Below are 26,599 nucleotides of genomic sequence, written 5' to 3'. Positions count from 1 at the left end.
GCATCTCTCAAAAGTCTTGAACAGTTTTGGAAAACAAAACAAAACAAACATTTTGCACTAAATATATATTATAGCTAATGCAATGGAAACCAGTGGAAGCATAGTTGGCTCTAGATAATGTAGACTATGATCTCTTAAAGGAGTTTTCTGGTCTTTCGGGATGAAACACCTTTACCCCAACACAGATCAGCTGCTCTGGCAACCTCCATTCATTTTCAAAGGGACCTCTGGAGACAACTGAGAACTATACCTGTACTTTGACCATCTCCCTTGAAAATGAATGAAGCAGGGATGCACCTGTTGGACCAGAATGGTGAGAAACACAACCCCCTTTTCACAAACATTAGGGATCCCAGTGGTGAGACTTGCTCCAATTTGTAACTTATCCCCTATTCAAAGGCTAGGGGTTCTGTTGTGTCATGTAGCACAAGAAATCATAGTCTATATCTTTTTGAATGCAATTATTCTTACATTGGTTTTCAATGCATTAGCCAAAGATAGGGAAGAAGTGGCAAAGAAGTTGCTAAAACGGGAAAATTTCTATGATAAAGACTGTAGATAGTGTAGCATTGTTGTGAACATATTTTTGACACTTCTGCGTTGCTACAAGAAAACATGTATCCAGGTACCAGCATTGTGCCTCTGATAATCAAAAATGCCCACAACTGCTATAGGTACAATTTATATTAAAAGAACTCAAATTTTTTGCCATAAAAAGCACATTTTTGGAGCAGGCAAAGTAACAAAAGTAGTGTGTGTGGTTTAGTGAGAGGGGCAGGACCTATAAAGATTTACCATAATAGATGCCAGAAATTAGTGTAAATTATGGCACATATCTACTCCTGCTTCGTTTTCTACTACAATTATTTTAAAAAAGATTACATTTCCCCCAATACCCCACACACAGTATAATGCTCCCCAGTTACACCCCCCCCATCCCAGCATAACTCTCTCCAGTGATCACCATACAAGTTCTTCCATGCATATGTCTTTGGTTCAGTGCAGCATCTCTAGTGCCACAAACTGGAAATAGTGGCATCATGAATGGTGAAGCAGGAAGCTGAGGTCATCCTGCTTCACCATTAATTTCAACTCAGTCAGTGTCTTGAGGATGCAGATAGAGTTGACTGACACACATGGCCTTCTGCATAGTGTCTTTTGTTTTTTTGGGTTTTTTTTAACCTTAAAAAGGCAGTTTGGTGGCAGGGCTATTTGAAAACGGTGCTCAATCTGCAAATTAGACATTATTTGCATTTTTGACCATTTTGGCCATTGTTTAGAACCCTGCAATATGTTCAGAAGCTCAGTTAGAGCACACACTTCCGGTTTCACATAGGTGAGAGTTATTCCTCCCATTGTGAAGACAAGCCAGTAAGAAGTCTGCCTACCCCTCAGGAGAATGTTCTAGAAGGGAATAGAAAGAACACAGGGGGTGCCATAACAAGTATGTAACAGTAATATTAACACACTGGAGCTTTTTTTAAATTGATTCTAACTGTAAACTTGTTATGTTGGATAAAACAAATTGTGGTGTAAACCAAAAACAGGGATGTTTCACAAACCGAACAGTGGCAAATCTTTGCATTTTACCACTTCTGTAGTGTCCAATTCACTCACACAAACAAACATATTCAGATGTATTGAACCGATTTCCTGGACAACTGCCTAATGTAAGTTTGAAGGCATAGGCATGCATCCAATGGTAAAACGCTAACACATGCAAACATTCACAATGCCCAAATGAATGACACAATTGTACTATGTAAACCTCTGAGTACATGGCTATAAGGAATGCTTGTATAATAAACTTCTTCCTACATATCATACCTGTGCATGTGATGACAATATCCACTTGTCTGATCACCTCATTGAGCTTGACAAGCCTGAAGCCATCCATGCTGTAAAACAAAGCATAGAAATATCCTCATTGAATAGCATTTTTGCAAGTTATATCACATGCACGAGTTAGGAGTAAGGATAACCATTCCCCTAAAATATAGCTTCTGGACACTTATCTTATACTTACCAAGCTTGCAGAGCACAGATTGGATCAATTTCTGTCACATACACAATGGAGCCCATGGCCTTAAGAGCCGCACAACATCCCTTACCAACCTAAAAAAAGAAATGTGACATTAGATTCTAGCGAAACACAAAACATGAGCGCTATCCTGTAGAGCAACAGAATTTTTTTTTATTTTGCTTTTAATTACATCAGACAAACTTAATTGAGGTAACACATAGTGAATAGAGATGAGCGAACACTAAAATGTTCGAGGTTCGAAATTCGATTCGAACAGCCGCTCACTGTTCGAGTGTTCGAATGGGTTTCGAACCCCATTATAGTCTATGGGGAACATAAACTCGTTAAGGGGGAAACCCAAATTCGTGTCTGGAGGGTCACCAAGTCCACTATGACACCCCAGGAAATGATACCAACACCCTGGAATGACACTGGGACAGCAGGGGAAGCATGTCTGGGGGCATAAAAGTCACTTTATTTCATGGAAATCCCTGTCAGTTTGCGATTTTCGCAAGCTAACTTTTCCCCATAGAAATGCATTGGCCAGTGCTGATTGGCCAGAGTACGGAACTCGACCAATCAGCGCTGGCTCTGCTGGAGGAGGCGGAGTCTAAGATAGCTCCACACCAGTCTCCATTCAGGTCCGACCTTAGACTCCGCCTCCTCCGGCAGAGCCAGCGCTGATTGGCCGAAGGCTGGCCAATGCATTCCTATGCGAATGCAGACTTAGCAGTGCTGAGTCAGTTTTGCTCAACTACACATCTGATGCACACTCGGCACTGCTACATCAGATGTAGCAATCTGATGTAGCAGAGCCGAGGGTGCACTAGAACCCCTGTGCAAACTCAGTTCACGCTAATAGAATGCATTGGCCAGCGCTGATTGGCCAATGCATTCTATTAGCCCGATGAAGTAGAGCTGAATGTGTGTGCTAAGCACACACATTCAGCACTGCTTCATCAAGCCAATACAATGCATTAGCCAGTGCTGATTGGCCAGAGTACGGAATTCGGCCAATCAGCGCTGGCTCTGCTGGAGGAGGCGGAGTCTAAGGTCGCTCCACACCAGTCTCCATTCAGGTCCGACCTTAGACTCCGCCTCCTCCGGCAGAGCCAGCGCTGATTGGCCGAAGGCTGGCCAATGCATTCCTATGCGAATGCAGACTTAGCAGTGCTGAGTCAGTTTTGCTCAACTACACATCTGATGCACACTCGGCACTGCTACATCAGATGTAGCAATCTGATGTAGCAGAGCCGAGGGTGCACTAGAACCCCTGTGCAAACTCAGTTCACGCTAATAGAATGCATTGGCCAGCGCTGATTGGCCAATGCATTCTATTAGCCCGATGAAGTAGAGCTGAATGTGTGTGCTAAGCACACACATTCAGCACTGCTTCATCAAGCCAATACAATGCATTAGCCAGTGCTGATTGGCCAGAGTACGGAATTCGGCCAATCAGCGCTGGCCAATGCATTCTATTAGCCCGATGAAGTAGAGCTGAATGTGTGTGCTAAGCACACACATTCAGCACTGCTTCATCAAGCCAATACAATGCATTAGCCAGTGCTGATTGGCCAGAGTACGGAATTCGGCCAATCAGCGCTGGCTCTGCTGGAGGAGGCGGAGTCTAAGGTCGCTCCACACCAGTCTCCATTCAGGTCCGACCTTAGACTCCGCCTCCTCCGGCAGAGCCAGCGCTGATTGGCCGAAGGCTGGCCAATGCATTCCTATGCGAATGCAGACTTAGCAGTGCTGAGTCAGTTTTGCTCAACTACACATCTGATGCACACTCGGCACTGCTACATCAGATGTAGCAATCTGATGTAGCAGAGCCGAGGGTGCACTAGAACCCCTGTGCAAACTCAGTTCACGCTAATAGAATGCATTGGCCAGCGCTGATTGGCCAATGCATTCTATTAGCCCGATGAAGTAGAGCTGAATGTGTGTGCTAAGCACACACATTCAGCACTGCTTCATCAAGCCAATACAATGCATTAGCCAGTGCTGATTGGCCAGAGTACGGAATTCGGCCAATCAGCGCTGGCCAATGCATTCTATTAGCCCGATGAAGTAGAGCTGAATGTGTGTGCTAAGCACACACATTCAGCTCTACTTCATCGGGCTAATAGAATGCATTGGCCAGCGCTGATTGGCCAGAGTACGGAACTCGACCAATCAGCGCTGGCTCTGCTGGAGGAGGCGGAGTCTAAGGTCGGACCTGAATGGAGACTGGTGTGGAGCGATCTTAGACTCCGCCTCCTCCAGCAGAGCCAGCGCTGATTGGCCGAATTCCGTACTCTGGCCAATCAGCACTGGCTAATGCATTGTATTGGCGTGATGAAGCAGTGCTGAATGTGTGTGCTTAGCACACACATTCAGCTCTACTTCATCGGGCTAATAGAATGCATTGGCCAGCGCTGATTGGCCGAATTCCGTACTCTGGCCAATCAGTGCTGGCCAATGCATTCTATTAGCTTGATGAAGCAGAGTGTGCACAAGGGTTCAAGCGCACCCTCGGCTCTGATGTAGGAGAGCCGAGGGTGCACTTGAACCCTTGTGCACCCTCAGCTCTGCTACATCAGAGCCGAGGGTGCGCTTGAACCCTTGTGCACACTCTGCTTCATCAAGCTAATAGAATGCATTGGCCAGCGCTGATTGGCCAATGTATTCTATTAGCCTGATGAAGTAGAGCTGAATGTGTGTGCTAAGCACACACATTCAGCTCTACTTCATCGGGCTAATAGAATGCATTGGCCAGCGCTGATTGGCCAGAGTACGGAACTCGACCAATCAGCGCTGGCTCTGCTGGAGGAGGCGGAGTCTAAGATCGCTCCACACCAGTCTCCATTCAGGTCCGACCTTAGACTCCGCCTCCTCCAGCAGAGCCAGCGCTGATTGGCCGAATTCCGTACTCTGGCCAATCAGCACTGGCTAATGCATTGTATTGGCTTGATGAAGCAGTGCTGAATGTGTGTGCTTAGCACACACATTCAGCTCTACTTCATCGGGCTAATAGAATGCATTGGCCAATCAGCGCTGGCCAATGCATTCTATTAGCGTGAACTGAGTTTGCACAGGGGTTCTAGTGCACCCTCGGCTCTGCTACATCAGATTGCTACATCTGATGTAGCAGTGCCGAGTGTGCATCAGATGTGTAGTTGAGCAAAACTGACTCAGCACTGCTAAGTCTCTGCATTCGCATAGGAATGCATTGGCCAGCCTTCGGCCAATCAGCGCTGGCTCTGCCGGAGGAGGCGGAGTCTAAGGTCGGACCTGAATGGAGACTGGTGTGGAGCGATCTTAGACTCCGCCTCCTCCAGCAGAGCCAGCGCTGATTGGTCGAGTTCCGTACTCTGGCCAATCAGCGCTGGCCAATGCATTCTATTAGCCCGATGAAGTAGAGCTGAATGTGTGTGCTTAGCACACACATTCAGCTCTACTTCATCAGGCTAATAGAATACATTGGCCAATCAGCGCTGGCCAATGCATTCTATTAGCTTGATGAAGCAGAGTGTGCACAAGGGTTCAAGCGCACCCTCGGCTCTGATGTAGCAGAGCTGAGGGTGCACAAGGGTTCAAGTGCACCCTCGGCTCTCCTACATCAGAGCCGAGGGTGCGCTTGAACCCTTGTGCAGCCTCGGCTCTGCTACATCAGAGCCGAGGGTGCGCTTGAACCCTTGTGCACACTCTGCTTCATCAAGCTAATAGAATGCATTGGCCAGCACTGATTGGCCAGAGTACGGAATTCGGCCAATCAGCGCTGGCCAATGCATCCCTATGGGAAAAAGTTTATCTCACAAAAATCACAATTACACACCCGATAGAGCCCCAAAAAGTTATTTTTAATAACATTCCCCCCTAAATAAAGGTTATCCCTAGCTATCCCTGCCTGTACAGCTATCCCTGTCTCATAGTCACAAAGTTCACATTCTCATATGACCCGGATTTGAAATCCACTATTCGTCTAAAATGGAGGTCACCTGATTTCGGCAGCCAATGACTTTTTCCAATTTTTTTCAATGCCCCCAGTGTCGTAGTTCCTGTCCCACCTCCCCTGCGCTGTTATTGGTGCAAAAAAGGCGCCAGGGAAGGTGGGAGGGGAATCGAATTTTGGCGCACTTTACCACGTGGTGTTCGATTCGATTCGAACATGGCGAACACCCTGATATCCGATCGAACATGTGTTCGATAGAACACTGTTCGCTCATCTCTAATAGTGAACAGTCTACAATAATGTAGCAGAAAAATAGGAATTCACCAGTTCCAAAGCAATGACCGTAAATAAATGTCCTTTTCAAGCCCCTGCCCCTCCCCCCACTTCAGTGCATAAATTTGTGAAAAGGCCCTGAAAAAGACCCTTGCATAGGCCTCTTACCCCATTCTCTATTCCTTCCTATAGATTCATTCCTGCAGCTTGAAATTGGACTCAACCAATTAAGCAACTTATTGTGTAAAAGGTCCATAGACACTAACTCTGAGTGACCGATTCATTCCCACACTTTTTTTTTTTTTTTGCAGACTTCATTACTGTCCCTCCCCTTATATACAGCTTCTGTTCCATCCCTATTGTATGACTGATGTGTTTAACTACCTCCATCAGTGTGGGTGGACCAGAATCCAACTAGTCACGTGTTCCCTTTGCAAACTTTTAGCTATAGCTAGATGTTCTTCATGTTCCCCTTCCAAATTACCCATACATCCCAAATTTAAATAAATATTACTTTTGGTATGTTTGGAACAGTAAAGACCCTAGAAACTAAACAATACAGTCAGGGCCCCATGAGCCTAGAGCATTACAGCATGAGATTGTCCCTTATTTCCTGACACCAAGGACATTTAGCATTTGTTCTGATCCCCACTTTCCAGAGTGTGACAGACTCTTGTGATATTAAACAGGTTTTCCACTACATATAAAAGGAGACCAGTTGTGTTAAAAGACTACGGTAGGTTAAATAGTAAGGGCTTTATAAAAATGGGACCACTCCTCACTCCTGAAGTACTCACCTCGCCATAGCCACAGACCACAACCTGCTTTCCACCAAACATCATGTCTGTTGTGCGTTTCAGACTGAAAAGTTTAAGAAAATGGCACTTTTTTTTAAACCAAGCATTTATGTTAAACATTTTTTAAGAATTTTGATGCATTTTCAATGTCAGTATCTAGATCTTAGAAATACATAAATAAAGATACTCAATCCTGCAATTATAACTTGGCTACTAAGTCTAGTAATAGACTTCACAACAGGCTCCATTTGAAATTATAGCAAGTCATTTGGTGATGACATTTGTATGGCGCTATTTTGTCACTTTGATTATTATAGTAACAGTATTATTACACTTATACAGGTGGATGTGCTGTTGACAGTTTGGTGTTTTTTTTTTACCGGCAGGCAATAAAACGAACGTTTTGTCATTTTATCCAGTGGCGTAAGTACTGCCGTAGTTGCTGCAAAGGGGCACACAACCTTGAAGGACCGTGGGCACCTGCTGCTTTTTTTTTTTTTTTTTTTTTTTATTTCTTTTTATTGAATAAATGTTCAGTGATCAAAGCCTAAATGGGTCTTTAATCTGGCTATGGTAATGTGTAGGCGGAAATGTCCTTGTCCTTCCCAACAACCACTATTTCCAAACAAAGTCACTGATCTGAATATCTCCATGTAGCAAACATTTACAATGGAACAATGGACCAGTAAACCAGGAAAGCGACCAATCCCTAGGTTTCCATGATGTATTTTGAAGTTACTTATTAAACAAGTAATGCTGATAATGGGTCTGTAACAGGGATGCAGATCAAACATCCAACTTATCTGCTCGCCATTTTCCATTCTCTGTTAATAATGCCAGTTACAGAAAGGAAGTCTAATACTACTGCAAACACAAATGTATACAATGAACATGTTAACTTAGAGATTAGGCTATGTATATAACATACCGAAGTAACAAACTGTTCTGATACTACCAATGAACCAGATGGCTACAACCCATTTCTATTATATTCCACACAGATTATTATAGAATTCTTGGAAAATACTGGTTTCCATTGTGGAGGTTTAACTTTAGGAAACCTTATTCACAGAACAGTGTATAGGCTTTAGGCAGCAGCCTGGAAATGCATGTCAAACCCATGAAACATGACTAGGAATATGGCTGTCTGAGACCTTAAAGGGGTTTGGTGTATACACATACCATTGTGTGTTGGGACTCTATCTTTTTGATTATGGCTACACGCATATCCATTTCTCTTTTCTAATTTTAGTCCTACTTGGTCTAGCTGTGATACGTGTGAGGTAGTCACTGTGCTTGATACTTGAATGTATCTTTATATCTTCGATGGTAACCTTATCTTAGCGCTGCACTTATAGGCGCTATTTTTCATACTTTTATCAGCTATTTCTCATGTACGGAGAAGTTTATCTTCTCCGTACTGACACTGGGACATACGATTATCCAGATATCCAGACACGCCCAGCAACGTCATTGATGGGCATGACCTATCAGGTCGCACCAGATCACACTGTGGGCTGTCCGAGGGCGGGGTTATAGGTATATTAGTTTGGACAATCGCTGCGCTCGGCGGCATAGACAAAAGTACCGTGTTCTACCACCCAGGAAATGCGGTTTTAACTGCAAATGTTTATTATTTTCTTTGGGCATTGTCTTTATTATCCTCCTGATGAGCCTAGGAACTATTGTATCTATCTAGCAAAATGTGTTCAGGAAGTTAGACAAATTATTTATGGGGTTAGCTGAGCATTATAACTTTTGCTTGTGACTCTGTTCTATGGAGATTTACTAATGAGGTTTTAGATCATTACATATGCCCAGCCTTGTATCAGCTACCCTCTCCTGAGTTTCACAGTATTTAATTAGTGATTCTCAGTTAGTTTCAACTAGCCTGTATCTATTCAGTTTTGGCTAGTCCTACCAAAGAAATTATACCTGATAACAGTGGGAAAGCACCTTTTTCATAATTTGGTTGTATTATAGCTTCCAATATTGATTATATGTATACAAGGATGCCACCTTTCATGCATCAAGTAAACTAGCTATCGTTTTTCCTGTTTTTAAATATCATATCAAGTTTTATGTTTTACTCTCTCAGTGATTTGCATACAATTCCCAAGTGAATACCCGTCAGTGAAATTTTGATACCTTAAGTTAAGTTTTAAGACTGAACATTCACTTATAGGGTAGCTATAGAAGTAGTTTTCTTCCTTTGACAATTTGTAGATGATGTGTAAAAAATATCTAATGGCAGTACTGGTCTACTGTGAGCACCTATATATTCATTTTTATATTTTTGTTAAAGTATTTGGATCTACTGTAGGGAGTAAAGAGTAGGGATTTTCATATGCATTAAAGGGATTGTGTCACAATGAGCACTTAGGAGGGAGTAAGGCCTCCTTGTCAATGGAGCACTAGTGTAGTTGTGTGACCGGCACTCTATTCACTTTTATGGGGGACTGCCAGGTAGGCGGGCAGCTGTCTCATCTCTACATGGTCTTCAATATTTAAATAAATAAAATAATAAAAAATTCTCGTTAATCATTACCCATCCAGGATGGACTCACGACAGCAGTACAAATTGTCAAATTTCTGTTTGGTGACAGAATCATTTACGTTCATGGCAGGAACACAAAGCTTACCAGCTTTAGACAACTGGTACAAACTGTAAGAGAAAAACAAAGTAACAATCCTTTTGTAAATGCATGGCTAACAATACCTCTTTATGAATAGTGGACTATAATAAAAAAACACAATAGTGAAATCTGGCAAAATAAATTTCTACCCACCGATGCACACCAGTCACACTTTCCTCCACAATGCCCTTTATTTTTTTGAACATGTTAGGATACTTCTTATATATCCAGTGAGTGAGGTCTCCACCATCATCGAGAATCTGAAAAGGTAACAGAGCGCAGTTTCATTGACAGGTCTATAAACACCTTACATATAGAGATCTATTAATCTATAGCTATGTAGGGAAAGGCTTGCAGAGAAGTCACCCAGATAAATTCCCTCCCTATGCCCGCCTCGTTTTAAACCAAAAGCCAGATTTACTATTGTGAAACCAATTGACCATAGTATAAAATGCACCAAAATGTGGCACAGTTTGAATTCTAATTTTTCTGACTCAGTTGACAAGTAGGTGGGGGCTTTACTGCGAAAGAGGGTGTGCCTTAAATATGACAAAATACATAAATCATGGATCTTTCATGTCAGTGATGTACATCGCAATTAAAATCTTGCACGTGTGCTGTACACGACTAGTTGATCTGGAAGCAGTAAAGAGGTGTAGAAGGAGGGATCGCCTGTAAAGAAGGGGACAATGAGAAATGGAGGCGGCTGATGACACTGCTGTGCTCGTGGATCAGTAATGAGGCTTCAGTTGTGCCTGAACACTAATTTGCATATCAAGAAAACTGGGTTAATTAAAAAATGGCTGCAAAGATAAATGAATGCTAGGTATTCCTAGAATAGCCTTTCTAAAGGCAATGTAAAAGATATGCTTATTAAAAAAACGATATAGCCAATGACAGACTCCCTTTAAACATACTTGACACTTGTTATGGCTTAACACAACTAGTGACATAACTAGTTAACTAAATAAACATGAGGCTAATAAATGTGTTCTCATACACAGTCAGCTCCCTAACAGTCTATCGCTATATAGGAACTTACAAAACACTATTATACTGTTATGCAGCAGAAGATTAATGTCAAGGCTAGTAAAAGCCAGATCCAATGAGCCTAGGCACTTGTAATTTATTACTTTTCGCATTGTTTTATGTTGATATCGATAAAATTGGCACCTCAGCCCGTCTTGCAGTTCCCACAACCTACAGTATATTGTGTCTCTGCTTAAGCTTATTAAGATGCCACAACACATCTTCACATATTGTATGCTTCTCCTCCATCCAATGTGTATCCAAGCAACTTCTCCTACTTGGCAGACCTGTGCCTCCTTCCGCTACACAGTGTGGTTAACAACTATTGTGGAGTTATCAGAATGATCAATGGTCTGCATACAAGCCAACATTTATGTTCAATTTCAAGCTGCTTTTTCTCAAAATAGGTTGAAACACTGCCTCTTCTTAAAAGTCCATTCCTGTTTCCTGGGGTACATTACTAAGCCAAGCACGACACTCCTTCAGGCTGCTTTATATATATATATATATATATATATATATATATATATATATATATATATATATATATATATATATATTACTCAATATAAAAAGCCAGGGCTGAAAGCTAAACTGTGTGCAAGCAAAAGTCTCCGTGAATTCAGTGCATCACAATACAGTAGCATGTCCATGTGACATACTGTATGTGCAACTGATACACAAGACAGAAATGGGATGAAGCTAAGTATCAGACAAATATGACATCCTAAGCGGTAAATGTTCTAGAAAGCCTCTTTCTGCATTAGGATATATTGAGATATAACATCATGTGTTAAAGACCCAATTTTCATTATGTTTTGTTTTAGGAAATACTGGATACACTGAAAACTCACAGGGCGCTGGGACTGGTGTAAAATAAAAATAAATAAAATCTTTAAAAAAAGTTATACTCATATACCCCCAGTCCTCCATACTGGTGACACATACCCTGTTTGGTAGTGACATCAGTGATACCACATATGTGACTGATGAGGTTTATGATTGGCTGCAGCAATCACATGACCCTCCGCACATCCAGCCAGGACTGCCTGGCCCAGGACCAGAGGACGCGTTACCCAAACAGAGGACTTGCTACCCCCGAGTTTTCAGTTTACCCTTTGAGGTTTTTGCATGAGCTCCTAGTTGTCTGGAGTTATAATAAGGCATTCTTAGTGTTTTGCAAGATTTGTAGATTTTTCATGACAGAGGGATCGGATTCCAGTCAATACCAGTTTGGTTTGTATAGTGTCCACTCTAGGCCATAGCATCCAATAGTCACGGGGGACAGAGATGACATGCTACATTACTTTCATTCTAGACCTGTGACTTTGGGAGACTGATTGCATAATTTTTTTTTTTTTTTTTTTAACTTTGCCTTTATTCTGCAAGTAGACTTACCATGTTGGGCTGCCAACCTTCCACATTTACGCATCGATCGATACACCACCAGAAATCATCTTCCGATTCTCCTTTCCACGAAAACACTGGCACACCTGAATGTGAAGATTTATTATTTATTTTTTTATTTTTATTTTTACAAGCTAACATTTGTCATTTCACATGACCTAATTCAGTAATGTTCTTAGATGAGCACTTAAGGTTAATAAGGTGCAAACAAACTGTAAGGGGGCGTTCACACTACCGTCGGTGTCCGACATGCAGTGTCCGCTCCTAGTGTCCGCTCAAAATCTGTCACGGATGCATGCAGGGTTTTTCTGTCCGTTTGAGAAGTCGGACATCTTCTCTTGCGGACAGGAAAGGACGGGCACGGAGTGCAAAAGAACGCACCCGATGCCCATTCAAGTGAATGACAGGTGTCACGGACACAGCTAGTGTCCGCGACAGATTTTGAGCGGACACTAGGAGCAGACACTGCATGTCGGACACCGACGGTAGTGTGAACGCTCCCTTAGACTCTTACCAAGTTTATACTTGTAACTTTTCAATGAAAAACAACTGGACTTACCGATTTCAGCCAAGGCTGCAGCAACTTCATTAAGAGTGGAGTATATGTTGCAGGCAGCCCATCTGCACTGAGCTCCTAAAGCTCCCAATGTCTCAATGAGAACCTGGAAAAATTAAATAGCTAAAGCAACAGTTCACTACAATATTACTACCTAACCATAGCACAACACATGTACAGAGCTCCAGCACCCTCAAACATCCTGGTACTAAATATCTCTGCTTAGATATGGTAATGTATAGACACACATTACAGGAGAGAATATCTTATTGTGGAAAGGACTGCTACTGTAACAATATAGTAGCATGTAAAGACAAGACCCCAGGTTATTTTTATGCCCATAAAAACAAGGCGCAAAATATTTACTATACCCTTCAAGACAATTATCTTAACCTGAGGAATTTAGTATTTATAAGTTAATGAAGTAGCAATACCACAATCTGAGTGGACTATGATCGCAGGCATTAGCTCCGGGTCTCCACTGTACATTACAGCAGAGACCCAGTAGCTATGGCGCCAGCTCTGCAGCAGAGTGGTCGCCATCATCTTTCAGACCCAGCATCTGCTGTAATAGTGGATGCCAGGATGGGTTTCGCTGGGACACCTTGTCCTTGCAGCCCCAGGCCAGCCCATCGTCCCAGGAAGCCAGCAGTGGGGCAAAGCTGCAAACCAACATCTCCGCATCACATCCGACACCCTCCCCCACCCTTGCCAAAATACCCCATATACGGACTTTAAGACTCATACCCATTTTCCTTCCAAATCTGGGCAGGGAGGGGGAAGTGCGTCTTATAGTCCGAAAAATACAGTACATACTTTTGTGGAAAAAAAGAAAAAAAAAATTATATATTAGGCTAGAACTCACCGCAGTTTGTGCTGTTATATGAGTACAGCCAACAATCTTGGCTCCAGCTAATGGTTTCTCTCCTTGTGCTCTTTTACGCAAAGCCATGAGTGCTGGCATCTCTAGAACATATGAGAGAGAAACAAAAACAATAGTAATGTAACAATATTTTAAGTGGTTGTCAGCCAAATTCTATGTGTAAGTGTGTTAAGGACGAAGAAGGAAGAAGAGACCAGAGAAACTCAGGAAAAGGCAGGATGAGAGGGTTGGGATCTATTAGGAGAGGACTTTTTTTTTTCCTTTGGGGGTGGGGTGTTTTGTTTTTTATGCTATCATATAAACTACTTGATTGTACTGCACAACTTGTAATATACAAGCTTTGCTATTGTACACCAGAGCATGACTGTCCTGTTGGGTATTCTAGATATTACATGGGGACTTTGTGTAATATGCATGCACTATACACAGGACTATAGGACTGCAAGGCTTTCATGAGGGCAAGGTGTTATTGAATGTTTTCAGTTTTAAGTGATGGGAAATTTCTAGATTTCTAGATCATGAGCCTTACCTTGCTCAGCAATTTCAATTTCCCGACGGCCAAACTCAGCTTGCTTGATGTTTTTCACGCAGAAGTCACTGCTGCCTTTGGAGTTTTTCTGCTGTTTGTCCCGCGGAGAGGTCTCATCATCTGAGCTGTCTGTGTAGGAAGCAGCTAGTGAAAGAGGATATAATCAGAAAAGGCAAAAAAACATTTTTGCCTCTCATGATGTCTGTTCAGAGATGTCTGAACAGGATAGTCCCAACTTGCCTGATCTACCAGCACATTTACTTATTAATAAATGAAGAAGTAAATATGGAAAGGAATGAATGTCCATTACGAAACCGTCATTGGAAATGACCAAGTACTATCTATAGTCACATTCATTAAATTGTTTCCTACTAGCTCCAAGCACTACTCTGTCACATGACAATACCCAGCTTCTACCTGTAGGCTACCTGACGATTTGCCTGTATGGGACTCTTGTGTCAGATAGAAAATGTAGTTGTCAGGGTTTGCCGGAAACTATCCACCTCATTCACACTTTCTCATTATGTAATGTGATACAATGAAGGCAAATCTGACATTTGTAATATATCAACCCCAGTATCTTGGTTCAGTTTTACATTATCTATAAAATGCAGAAGCTAAATATATTATTAGCTGCACAGACGTCACTCTTTTTGCTACAAAGTATGAGTTTAGAATCCAGGCTATTTATACCTAATCCTGCATTCATCTGAGAAGTGGATACAATTGTATGAGACAATGGCTAGACAACGCACAGAGCTAAAGGGGTTTGCAGACTAAGAATGGAAATATGAGAGCTCCTATACACATAGCAATGTAATCTATTGAAAACCGTGAGAAACTGAAATGGTCTGTTTTAGTAAACACTAGTATGTCACATGAAATAATAATTGTAGAGCATCACTTCTTATAAATGTGCCATCCCTCTGTTATTCCTCCTAGAATACACACAACTGGATCTACTGTGAAGAGAAGAGGTAGCAACACTCCAAACAATATTGCCTCACAGATTTACTCACCTGGAATCCCAAGGTATCATTATCTTTGAATAGTGGACTATTTGGAGGATTTTGAGTTGGGTCTTTTGGAGCCATTGCCCCTCCATTCTTTTGTATTATTGGACTGATAACAGTACTGGCGATAGCAGACTCTGTGGGCACACGACTTTTGACAAAGGGAATGGTAAATCCTCAGTTGTCAATTTACTCACATATGTTCAGGAGGAATAACAGAAGCAACACAGTCTTATAGTGTTTTTTTCTTAAGGAACAGAAATTGCTACTAAAACAGACATGTCAGAAGAGGGAACTGGTCCCTTTTAAAATTACTGTCCGCAGCGGTTACCTGTACACAAAACGCACATAATGGATTGGCCTCAATGGTGATATGTGCATAGATGGCACATGACCAGCGAGACCAGTGGTAGCCTGCAACAGTGACCTGGACACAAACTAAAGACCATTTCTGGTTGGGCTACTACGGAGAAAGGCTGGCAAAGAAAATTGTCAGAGGAGGAACGGAAGATGAGTGAAAGGCAAGTTATGTTTACTTTTTCTTAATCAGACAATTTCCAGGCCTCATATGCTATTCTGTAGAGGAATGAATCTCGACCCCTTCCCATTTAAAAGGAATGTATTTAAGAGGACCTTTCATGTCCTCATGCATATGTGGTTTTACACACCGCTAGAAAACCAACCGTGTGCTGAATTCGGTATGTGACCCGGTGGTGGAGAGATTGGTGCCGTTAATTTCAGCACCGATATCTCCCCACTGTCAGAAGGTTGTTCCTGACAGTGTAGAGTCATTGATGGGTTGTAAGGAACATCTACCTCCCCCCACATACACACACTTCCCACGGCAGTATTAGTCTATAAACTTGTACGGAGGATTGTGGGGAGCAGGGCAGGGCTCATTCCTCAGCGTCATCGCTGGGCAGTAAGGATCACCCCCTCTGAAAGTGCAAGCCTGTCGGGAAGGAAGGAATGGGTGGTGGTGGTGGTGGTGGTGGGGGGGGGGAATGAGTTCCTCATAGCCCAGCCATTACTCAGGACTGTCAGGAACACCCTTCTGACAGTGGGGAGAAATTGGTGCCGAAATTAACGGCAGCAATATCTCCAGCGCCAGGACACATAATGGGAAAGCTGACAGTATGCTGAATTCATCGGCTTTCTAGTGTTATATAAAACTGCATATGTATGAGGAATGAAAGGTCATCTTTAATGTATTTATTAAAACCAAATAGTGAAATATATCACTGTTTTGTAATCGGTTTCTACTTTCTGTAGAAAACTATGGGAGATGCCAAGTTGCCTGGCCTTCTCCACTGCTCTTTTAACAGCACTTAGGGGACGTTCACACTACTGTTGGTGACAGTCAGCAGTGTCCGTAGCTATTGTCCGTTACAAGATTTTAGCAATGGACACTAGCTGAACCATCACAAATCCGTTAAAATTTCCATTCATTTAAATGAGAATTTAACTTGTGTCCGTTTACACCCAATCCATCAGAAGTCTTTTTTTTTTTTTTTTTCCAGCGAACAAAAAAATTCTACATGCAGGACTTTTCTGTCCGTAAAAAAACAACCAAACCCCCCCCCCAAAAAAAAAAAAACACAGCAAGTGTCCGTTATTTTTAAGATATAAGTCCGTTGCCCATAGACTTCTAACAGACAGGAACTGATAGCCATCAATTACTGTTCGTTATTTTGTGTCCATTTTTTTTTCTGCGCATGCTCAGAAACAGTAAAAAAAACACAAAACATCAAAAACGGACAGAATAAAAAAAAATGGACACTAATTGATGCTAACTAGCACTAACTGATGTTAGTGTGTCTGTTTTTTTTTTTATTGATCCAATGGATCAGTTAAAAAAACCCAGACACATTAACATCAGTTACAGTCTGTTATGATAGGTGTCCAGTTTTTTTTTTTGTTTTTTTTAATGTACACCTTCATAATGGAATTTGATGGTAGTGTGAACCCAGCCTTAGTGATGTACTTAACAGCTCTCTCAGGGTCATAGGCAACAAACGACTGGAGCTGGCTGTTTGATATTTATGGGAGAGCTTTTATGGGACATGCTATGTGCAGGGAGGAGAGAAGATAAAAACTGTGTCATTATCTATTGTTAGTGGATGAAATCATGAGTGTTATGTGATGTTATCCTTGCTGTTGTGTTTGTGATGTAAATGAAATGACTACTGCAAAGGAGACCCTTACAGAATTGGCAAGTTCCCTATAGATCATAACATAGAAAATGTTAAAAATATCAGAAAGCCTAGAAAAATATGATATGTTTAGTATAAAAACCTGGTTTAAGAAGTGGGTGATTTTTGGTGATACATTCCCTTCAAGTCCTACAGAGAAGTCAATGGGAAAAAGCCCAATATGGTTATTAAAATAAGTCAGAGGAGAGTGAAAGGAATCATCCACCAAGTACCTAAAACGGGGTGTCCTTATACATTGTGGTTGAGCTGCTGTAAACACATATAGATTAATTGACTGTAGAATTCGCAAGTATGGGTAAATCATGGCAAGGACTGACCTCAATAGAATGAAGTCTTAAAGGGATTGTCCAGACAAAACTTTAAAAAATGCATACTCGCCTGACCCCATTTCTTCGGTTCATCTGCTCTCCTGGTTCTCTTCCAGTATTGTGCTGAAGCTGCTAATTGGCTTCAGAGGAGCAAATGAACCGGGAGGACACCGGAGCAACAGGGACAAGTGAGTATGCATTTTTTTCACTACCCCCAGCTTATTTAAACAGTAAAAGGGGTGTCCATTTTTGTCCGGACAACCCCTTTAGCCCTCACCTTCCCAGAGGCCGCAGCCTGCACTGAACCCTGATAATAGTGTGGTGCCCACACAGCCTCTATAAAGTGCTTGCATTAAAAATTAAACATAACCCAAGTACAAGTTTATGTCTATTGAAACAAGTTGGCACAGTGGATCCAGCATGTCAGCTACCTAGCCTGGTGTTACCGCATTCATCTCATTCAGATGACCACAGTGTACCCAGATGCCTGAAACTAAACACATAGAACAGATAAAAAAATGAATTCAGAGAAAATAACGTCAATTCCAGTTGTGGAGCAGCAGACTTGCTGAAGTTAACTGGATGACCAAGGATTAGACCACGCAGAAATATTTCCCTGAAGGCCAGTCCTCAGCAGGACTCTGTCCAGAAGCACAGCCTGACCTGCAAATCCCTGTGAGACAGGAGCCTGGCATTTTCTGGGCTAGATTCCCACGTTGACCTAAAGCCCTAGAAATCTGTGCTTAATAAAGGAATGACATTGACAGAATATCTGCATGAGAATGAAGACAGAAAGGCTAGAGTTGGAAAAGATCAACCAGTCAAAACCAGAATTCAGTCAGAAGAGAAGGATAAAAAAAAAGCAAATCTTGTGACCAGAATCATATTAAAAAGGATTTCATCTCCGTATTCCCTTGTCTTAACTTTCTGCTAATGCAAAGATTTAACATAGTAAAAAACCAAAAAAACCCTGCTCTTTTAGACATTACATAGTCTGCTTTCATCTTTCTACATGATATACAGTACAAATGAAGGACATGTAGCCAAAGAGGGTACCATAAGGGGCTCAACTAATAAACTAGCTATTCTCAATATTAAAACATCTGCTCCAAGTAAAGATACATGAATGCAACTTAACCTAGAAAACCAGGATTCAGAGGACTCCCAATATCCTGGCCTGCCTAGAACCACATCTCAACATGTATTATGCAACAGCTGCTGCTGCTATATGTGCTGGGCTGTGGATGGAATTACTGAGCTTGTTTTACTGTTCACTGTGTTGTAACCCAAAGGGGTATTACCATACCTCCCAACCGTCCCGATTTCCGCGGGACAGTCCCGATTTGGGTGACATGTCCCGCGGTCCCGGTTGGAGGGAGGTATGTCCCGATTTCAACTCAGATCTGCGTCCAGAGGACGCAGATCTGAGTTGAACACACATGCGACTGAAGGAAGGAGCTGACACAGGTCAGCTCCTCGCTTCGCCGCTGCCCGCCTCTCTCCCTGACACACGCGGCTGAAGCTGCTCGCGTGCTCGCTTCGCCGCTGCGTCTCTCTCTCGCTGACACATGCGGCTGAAGCGAGGAGCTGACCTGTGTCAGCTCCTCGCTTCGCTGCTGCCGCCGGCTCCTGGCTTGTAGACGCGATGTACACGCCAGGAGCCGGCGGCAGCAGCGAAGCGAGGAGCTGACACAGGTCAGCTCCTCGCTTCAGCCGCATGTGTCAGCGAGAGAGAGAGACGCAGCGGAGAAGCGAGCACGCGAGCAGCTTCAGCCGCGTGTGTCAGGGAGAGAGGCGGGCAGCGGCGAAGCGAGGAGCTGACCTGTGTCAGCTCCTTCCTTCAGCCGCATGTGTCAGCGAGAGAGGCGGCGAGGGAGCGGAGGAGAAGGTAAGTTTAATGTGGAGGTGGAACGTGAATCTGGGGGCAGATGAAGGAGAGGACGGCATGACATTGGGGCAGAGATGGGGGACATGAATCTGGGGGCAGAGATGTGGGGACATGAATCTGGGGGCAGAGATGGAGGGACATGAATTTGGGGGCAGAGATGGAGGAACATGAATCTGGGGGCAGAGATGGAGGAACATGAATCTGGGGGCAGAGATGGAGGAACATGAATCTGGGGGCAGAGATGTGGGACATGAATCTGAGGGCATAGATGGGGGGACATGAATCTGGGGGCAGAGATGGAGAGGACATGAATCTGGGGGCAGAGATGGAGAGGACATGAATCTGGGGGCAGAGTTGGAGGGGACATGAATCTGGGGGCAGAGATGGAGGGACATGAATCTGGGGGCAGAGATGTGGGACATGAATCTGGGGGCAGAGATGGAGGGGACATGAATCTGGGGGCAGAGATGGAGGGGACATGAATCTGGGGGCAGAGATGGAGGGGACATGAATCTGGGGGCAGAGATGGAGGGGACATGAATCTGGGGGCAGAGATGGAGGGGACATGAATCTGGAGGCAGAGATGTGGGACATGAATCTGGGGGCAGAGATGGAGAGGACATGAATCTGGGGGCAGAGATGGAGGGACATGAATCTGGGGGCAGAGATGGAAGAGGGACATGAAACTGGGGGCAGATGAAGGGTGTATATGAAACTGGGGGAGAGATAGAGGGGGGACATATAATTTACGGGTGACTGTAGGAGGATTATACTGTGTGCGGGCACATGAAAAATTAACGAGTGGGCGGAGTCAACACAAAAGTGGGTGGGGCTAAATTTGCCGCGGCGCGCTACGCGCACCGCACATTTTGTCCCTCTTTCGGTTCTTCAAAAGTTGGGAGGTATGGTATTACTGTCTTAATTATGAAATATATGTAAGATATTCCCTAAAAGCCTGGTAAGTGTGGGTCCTAGGAGGTGCTATCAACCCCTATCAGGAAAAAGGGGAATGGTGACCACTAGTTGCCAATTCCTCATTAAATGATGCACTGAGTTTAAAGGGATTTTCTGCAGTTAAGCTTTTTAAAGCCTATCCTCCGGATACCTAATCAGTGGGGGCCCCAGACCTATCAGCTATACGGAGCCCATCCTACACATTATAGCAGATCTGGAAACTGAAAGCTCCAACCCTGTATAGCGTCCCTGGACTGCAGTTCGCCCCCACTGGCTTGAAGGGATGATGAGCGTCAGGGACAGCTGCTTCTGACCCTTTATAGTGTATAGGACGGGTGCTGGAAACGGCTCAATACAGCTGATCGGTCCAAGGCAGTGGCTGTCTGCCCTCAGTGATCAAGTAATTATGGCCTATCCTGAGGTTAGGTCATAAAAAGCTTAACCCCCACACAATGGTGGTGCAAAATGGCTGTCAAATATTTCCACATTGTGCATAAGGGGTGGCCGTTTTAACAAATCTCTCATATATTGCATACAGACAAAAATAGTGCATGATTTATATTTTGATGGTCCCTGACAATAGACCATCAAAATATCGGTCATGTGAATAACATCCATTCGCCGACAGTGAAATTAATATGGCCATGTAACAGCATATCCTCTATATAAACCATCTGACTTGCCTGTGAAATGGAAAGGCACTACTGTCTTAAGTTACATTAACTGGGTCCACAATGCATGATTTTGCAAGAACAAAGTAGTGTGATTTTTCACTTACCAGAGCTGTAACTATCAGTTGAGGATTGAGATATAGAGCGAGACAAGGAACGGCGGCCAATCTTTGTTGGGCGTTTATTAAATTCCCTCTTCTGGTCCGCAAACTGGATCTGCTGCGATAAATGCAAAGAGAAGCTGAATCTATGGAAATTTTTATTGATGCAAGAATAATAATGTCTACACTGTACTGTACAGGCTTTGAAGAAGGAACAGTAGCATTCTAAAACGCGACAGCGTTTTTTTAGGGTTTTTTTTTCTTCTCTTTTTTGCATTTGTTCATTAGATTAGGTTTCATTTTTTGTCATTTCAGGAACACTATTAAAAGTTAAATTTTATCGCAAGATGGAGAGTTGACGGTGGAACTTTTTTCTATTTTACTGTACAGTAATGTGGATGTATCCTAATGCTCAAAGACAGAGGTGTAACATGAAGTTCTTGGACACCACATACAAAATCTAAAATGGAACCCCTACCTACTTTTTGACATTTAGATTACTAGTAATTTAATGTGGCAGCGGGATCTTTAGGGCCACTCCGGTCCAGGGCTCAGTAGCAACTGCTAGCCTTGCACCCCTATAGATACACCACTCTCCAAGGAACTAATGTAATAACATGCTGTGAACTTCAAGATACTATCAACTGTAGTAAAAGAGGGTGCAAAAACAGGACAAACACCACCTGCCATCAACTGCAATTGTTATGTTAGATCATTTCAATGAAGCCCCAGTATTTGTAGCCATAAAATGGGTGGATTTAGATTTGTTTTAAACCAGCCATAGTCATATATTAAAATTCACAGACTTTGTCCACAGCAGAACAGTGTCATTGGGACTGGCTTTATGTAGGCGATTGTAAAAGGTAAAATCCACAAATACGGTAAATCCAGAGTTACAGAGATCTAAAGAAACTGCATTACAGTATATCTGAATACAGAATGTTCTGTACTTTGATGTATGTTTATTTTGAGAACAGAATACATAGGGGCTGATTTATCAATACCAGTGTTTCCCTTACCTGTCATTAAATGGGCATCAACCCTCACCCCCTAGTGAAAAGTGGTGTGCGGCTGCAAAAATTAAATCTCAACTTTAGTCCAAAGATACTGAGGCCCGGTTCACATCTGCGCATGGGTTTCCATTTGGAATAGCATGGAAACCTAATCCCCATAAAAAAAAGTTGTTACCTTTGGAAACCAGTAGACCCCCATAGACTATAATGGGGTCCGTGTGGTTTCCACACAAAAAATGGGGAGAGAAAAGTGCTGCTTGCAGACCTGACTTGCACAAAAAAAAAAAAAAAGAAGAAAAAAAAAAGAAAACACAGGAAAATGGCCACATATGCTTTCAGCATGTTATCTATTATTTTTGCCAAAATGAAAAACTGAATTAAAAAGGTGCAACAAACCTGCAACGTGAGCAAAGTCTAAATGTCCCCTAAAAGGAATGATGGAAAATATCACACCAAATACACATCCAATAGGACTATCAGTTTCTAAAATTCCCTTTACGCCCTCAATACAACTTGTTTGGCTGCAAATCTATTTCTCCCACTTTGAGCCACATAATGACTGTGTGAATGCCGCTTTACAGATATAAATAGCAACATTTTAGATAGGACAAGCTTTACAGACTGCTGTACTAGCTTTATTATAAGAAATATAAAGAGAAAAAGATTCTAGAACTTAGTAACTCTGGGATGATACAAAGCACTGCTAAGATAAGGGTTCATGGTCAGTAGTATAGCAATTCTAGCAAGTCAAGTTCATAAACCTGCTGTAGGTTAAGGTGATAAAACCTATATAAACTTGTGAACTTGGCTTCCATTAAAAAAAAAATCAATCTTTTTTTAAACGAGCTGTAAAACATGAAATATGTCCAATGTGTTGCAAAGAATTTACACAAGTCAACTGAAAAAAAAGTCTAAATGGCAGCAACTATTGGTGGTGGAAAAGAAAAAGGTGCAAATATGTGACCACATTCAATTCACAAAACTATCAATTGGAACATCTTTTTTCTCTAAAACCATTTTATGCCTGCTATTACATACTAAGCCTCCATAATAAAGAGCACAACATCGACAAGTTCTCAACACTGCGCTCACCTGCGATTTGTTGTCGACGTCACCATTGACGTTATATTTCTTTCTGTTATTCAGCATTCCGAGAGACCACCAAGAATCAGACATTGTTGTGAGTGACCTGGGCACAATGAATTCATGTTTTATACTAAAGGTCCCGCTTGATCTGGTTTCACCCTGCCTTATCTCTTGGGGGATGGGGTTCCAATTTTGTCCAAACCAAGTTAATGAGACATTCCAGAATTTACTAGGACATAGTTTGGTTTAATAGCCAATTCCATCAAGACACATTAACCTCTAGACTCGTAAAAGCAGGTCCTTACAAGGTCTGAACATCAGTACTTATCTTTATGTAAGCAGTGCTCTAGGTAATTACCTTGTACATTAGGTTCATTTATATGTAGGACGCCCGCAGGTAGCCACAGCTTTACAAATGGGCCCCCACACCCTGTTCTACAACACTAGCGTAACAAATGACACTACTATTATGCCACCAATTAAGTCACATTACAAAATAAATACGTGCTTATAGTTCTTACTGCAAAGTACAATACATCTGAAAGAGCTGGTCACTTGATCTCTTACACGTTAATGACACATGATACCTACATGGGACCTGTTCCTACTCACGTTAGGAATAAGGATCATACACCAAGTTGTACAATTCAGAACCTTAGTCTATTAGACGTGTATGATACACTGGTTCATGGAGCCATAGTGGTTCTTAAATATCTTTTTAATACTGACAAAATGAGAGCTGCCACACCTTAGAATAAAAATATCAGCTTACCGGTATGTTCTGCCAGCAATAACCCCTTCCATGTAATAAACACTGATCTAAGGAATTTCACATGCCCACAAAGTGCCCAGTAAAAAAAACTTCGTTAAAAGGCATTCTTTTTCTAGGCAAAACATTTTACGTGATCTTGTATGTGGCACCCTGCAGACTGTCCCCAATGGCAGTATCATTGGATTGGGCATGATTTTTGGAAGCAGCTTATTGCCCCCTTAACCATTAAAATTAACATGCAGACAACACTAAAGCAAATGCAAATATATTTAAGAAATAGCTGATGGAGCAAATGTCTGGTGGACATCTTATTGCATGGCAGCTACGTAGGCAGCCCAAGACAGAATCTCTAACATGGCTGAATACAAGCTGTGAAGTTGTGCACTTTTAAGGCAAGAATAATGAAATATAGGGTAAATCAGAATGTAGCCATAGAAAATTAGAGAATCACCCTCATAATAAATATCAGACCAGTGTTTGGTTAGGTGGCAATAAGGTATATAAATGCTAAATCCCCAAAATACCAACTCCAAAGAAACACACACACACACACAAAAAAAGTCCAATATGGCAAAAATTGTCACATCAGCTATTCTGTAACAAAAACTGTTGGGGGGGGGTCTTGTGAGCCTCTGGTGTTATTGCTGCTAAGACAGAGGGAGTTGTGTGTTCTATGACTTCCCTTGTCCTCTAGCTAATATTGGCTTTCCACTTTCACCCTCTCTCCCATTTCCCATTGTTCTATACATAACCCATTTAGACTTCCCGGAGCCGTGAGCACTCCTATTAGTGGCATTTTCCTTAATATACCTTTAACTATAACAGATACTACTACCCCAGTCACCGGATACAGCGAGCTCTAACATTCACTTTCATTTATGATAAGCTTTATTCTCAGCATCTTTCCCTTTCTACTAACCTGAATAATAATAAATAAAGAAGCAAAAGCTATTCATTCGTAAGCACAAGTCTCCAGCAGTCTGAATATCCGACTACCTTCAGGCAAACAAAGCAGTTAGTGGCAAAGTACAGTCAGAATGCATTTCATTTCTAAAGCAATTCACTTTCTATTAGTAATCATAACAAGAATGTCTTAGATACAGTCTAAGGCCAGGACCAATATAAGCCCATCTGCTAGGAGTCAGTCATTGTATAGAAATGTATTCTCCATCTCCATAGACAAAGCTGGACACACATGCATTATCTGGCTGGCCATACAACACATACACATGAAAAAACAGTGCTAGCAGCAATGAAGGACAAGCCTGGACATTAACTTGTTGTCGGTCCGGCTGGTCCTCTTCCAGCTTCGCTTTCCACAAGAGAATAAACCAATACAAATGTCCTATGATAAACCCATAAGTGAAAGCATACACCATATCCAGGAGAAGGAAACAACGGTTATTCTACCCAGACACCTGCGCTACCTCCTCCGTCCTGCCACATTCCTTCATATCTCCTGATCCTGGATCTCACATTACCTCTATACAAGTAGGTTGCAGCTCTCACTTTCACTACATCCATATTAACTTATAGTCTTCACCTGACTGCTGCAGTTACATTGGATGTAAAGATTGAAGCTGAATATCAATACGTTGGCTGATGATCATCAATGGGGTGTATGTTCTTTAGGTAATAGGTTGCCAGGAGACTAATCCATGTGTAACGCTACACTAAATCATTCCTTACTCTGCATTCCCACATACTTTATGGCAAAAGCAATGCGATTAGGAACCATATTGGATACTAGAAAAGGTTAAGAATTTTTAATGAGCTAGACAGAATGCTTCTATACATCTAATCTGCACCCCCCTAAAAGCAAGTGTAGCTCTTTCTTCAGGCAGGTCAATAACCGCAATCCTCTACCCCACCAAAATATGCACAACAGCAACAACACATGGTGGCTCAGTGGTTAGTACTGCAGCCTTGCAGTCCTTGGTTCAAATCCTGCCAAGGACAACATCTGGAAAGCGTTTGTATGTTCTCCCCGTGTTTGCGTGGATTTCCACCAATACTTCAAAGACATACTGATAGGGGAAAAATGTACATTGTGAGCTCTATATGAGAAAGAAATGACTCCTTTAATGCAGTAGATGGCCTTAACTCTCTGCCTCTCACCTTCTCCACTTCCCAGTCCACTCTCTCTATGGAAACTGGTTGAGTGTGGATCAAAATTGCTCAGATAAGAAGTAAAGACAGAAGTAAGGCAGGCACTTTTCTTTACTCGGGTATATTGCATAGTTTGTTCCCTTCACTTCCAATATGAAAAAGTAATAAGTTTATTCACACTTAAATCAGCAAAGCTACATACGCCTGCCCGCCTCTCCTCTCAGTTTGACTGCGAGATAGGAGTCAGAGTGTCCTCTTTCAGGACAGGCATGGGTTCCTGAGATGGGACTCCCATCTATCAGACATTTATGGCATATCCTATGACTTGTACCTTGATAAGATGTCGAGCTGTCCCTGTACCTTGATAAGATGAATGGATGCTGCAAAGAACAAAAAACTTTCTG

At 42.4% G+C, this 26,599-nt stretch overlaps 1 protein-coding gene across 7 annotated transcripts in view; it reads right to left on the bottom strand.

The window, feature by feature from the left end:
- Positions 1–26,599, bottom strand: part of AHCYL2 (adenosylhomocysteinase like 2) — an 82,484-nt gene that overhangs the window by 7,702 nt on the left and 48,183 nt on the right. For 2 of the 7 annotated variants that reach the window (XM_075273892.1, XM_075273897.1), the window contains exons 2-11: positions 21,222–21,333; positions 14,068–14,211; positions 13,521–13,621; positions 12,659–12,761; positions 12,091–12,185; positions 9,817–9,923; positions 9,576–9,692; positions 7,028–7,091; positions 2,027–2,115; positions 1,828–1,898 (exon numbers count right to left, since the gene is read on the bottom strand). In XM_075273892.1, coding sequence (XP_075129993.1) covers positions 1,828–1,898; positions 2,027–2,115; positions 7,028–7,091; positions 9,576–9,692; positions 9,817–9,923; positions 12,091–12,185; positions 12,659–12,761; positions 13,521–13,621; positions 14,068–14,211; positions 21,222–21,333 — 1,003 coding nt within the window. The remainder of the gene's footprint in view (positions 1–1,827; positions 1,899–2,026; positions 2,116–7,027; positions 7,092–9,575; positions 9,693–9,816; positions 9,924–12,090; positions 12,186–12,658; positions 12,762–13,520; positions 13,622–14,067; positions 14,212–21,221; positions 21,334–26,599) is intronic. The other 5 variants (XM_075273893.1, XM_075273898.1, XM_075273896.1 and 2 more) reach the window with 3 other exon arrangements.

Source organism: Leptodactylus fuscus, chromosome 5 (genome assembly GCF_031893055.1).
Source record: "Leptodactylus fuscus isolate aLepFus1 chromosome 5, aLepFus1.hap2, whole genome shotgun sequence".
Taxonomy (NCBI): Eukaryota; Metazoa; Chordata; class Amphibia; order Anura; family Leptodactylidae; genus Leptodactylus; species Leptodactylus fuscus.
The sequence above is the reverse complement of the archived record's forward strand: the minus strand, read 5'-3'. Positions and strand labels throughout refer to the sequence as shown.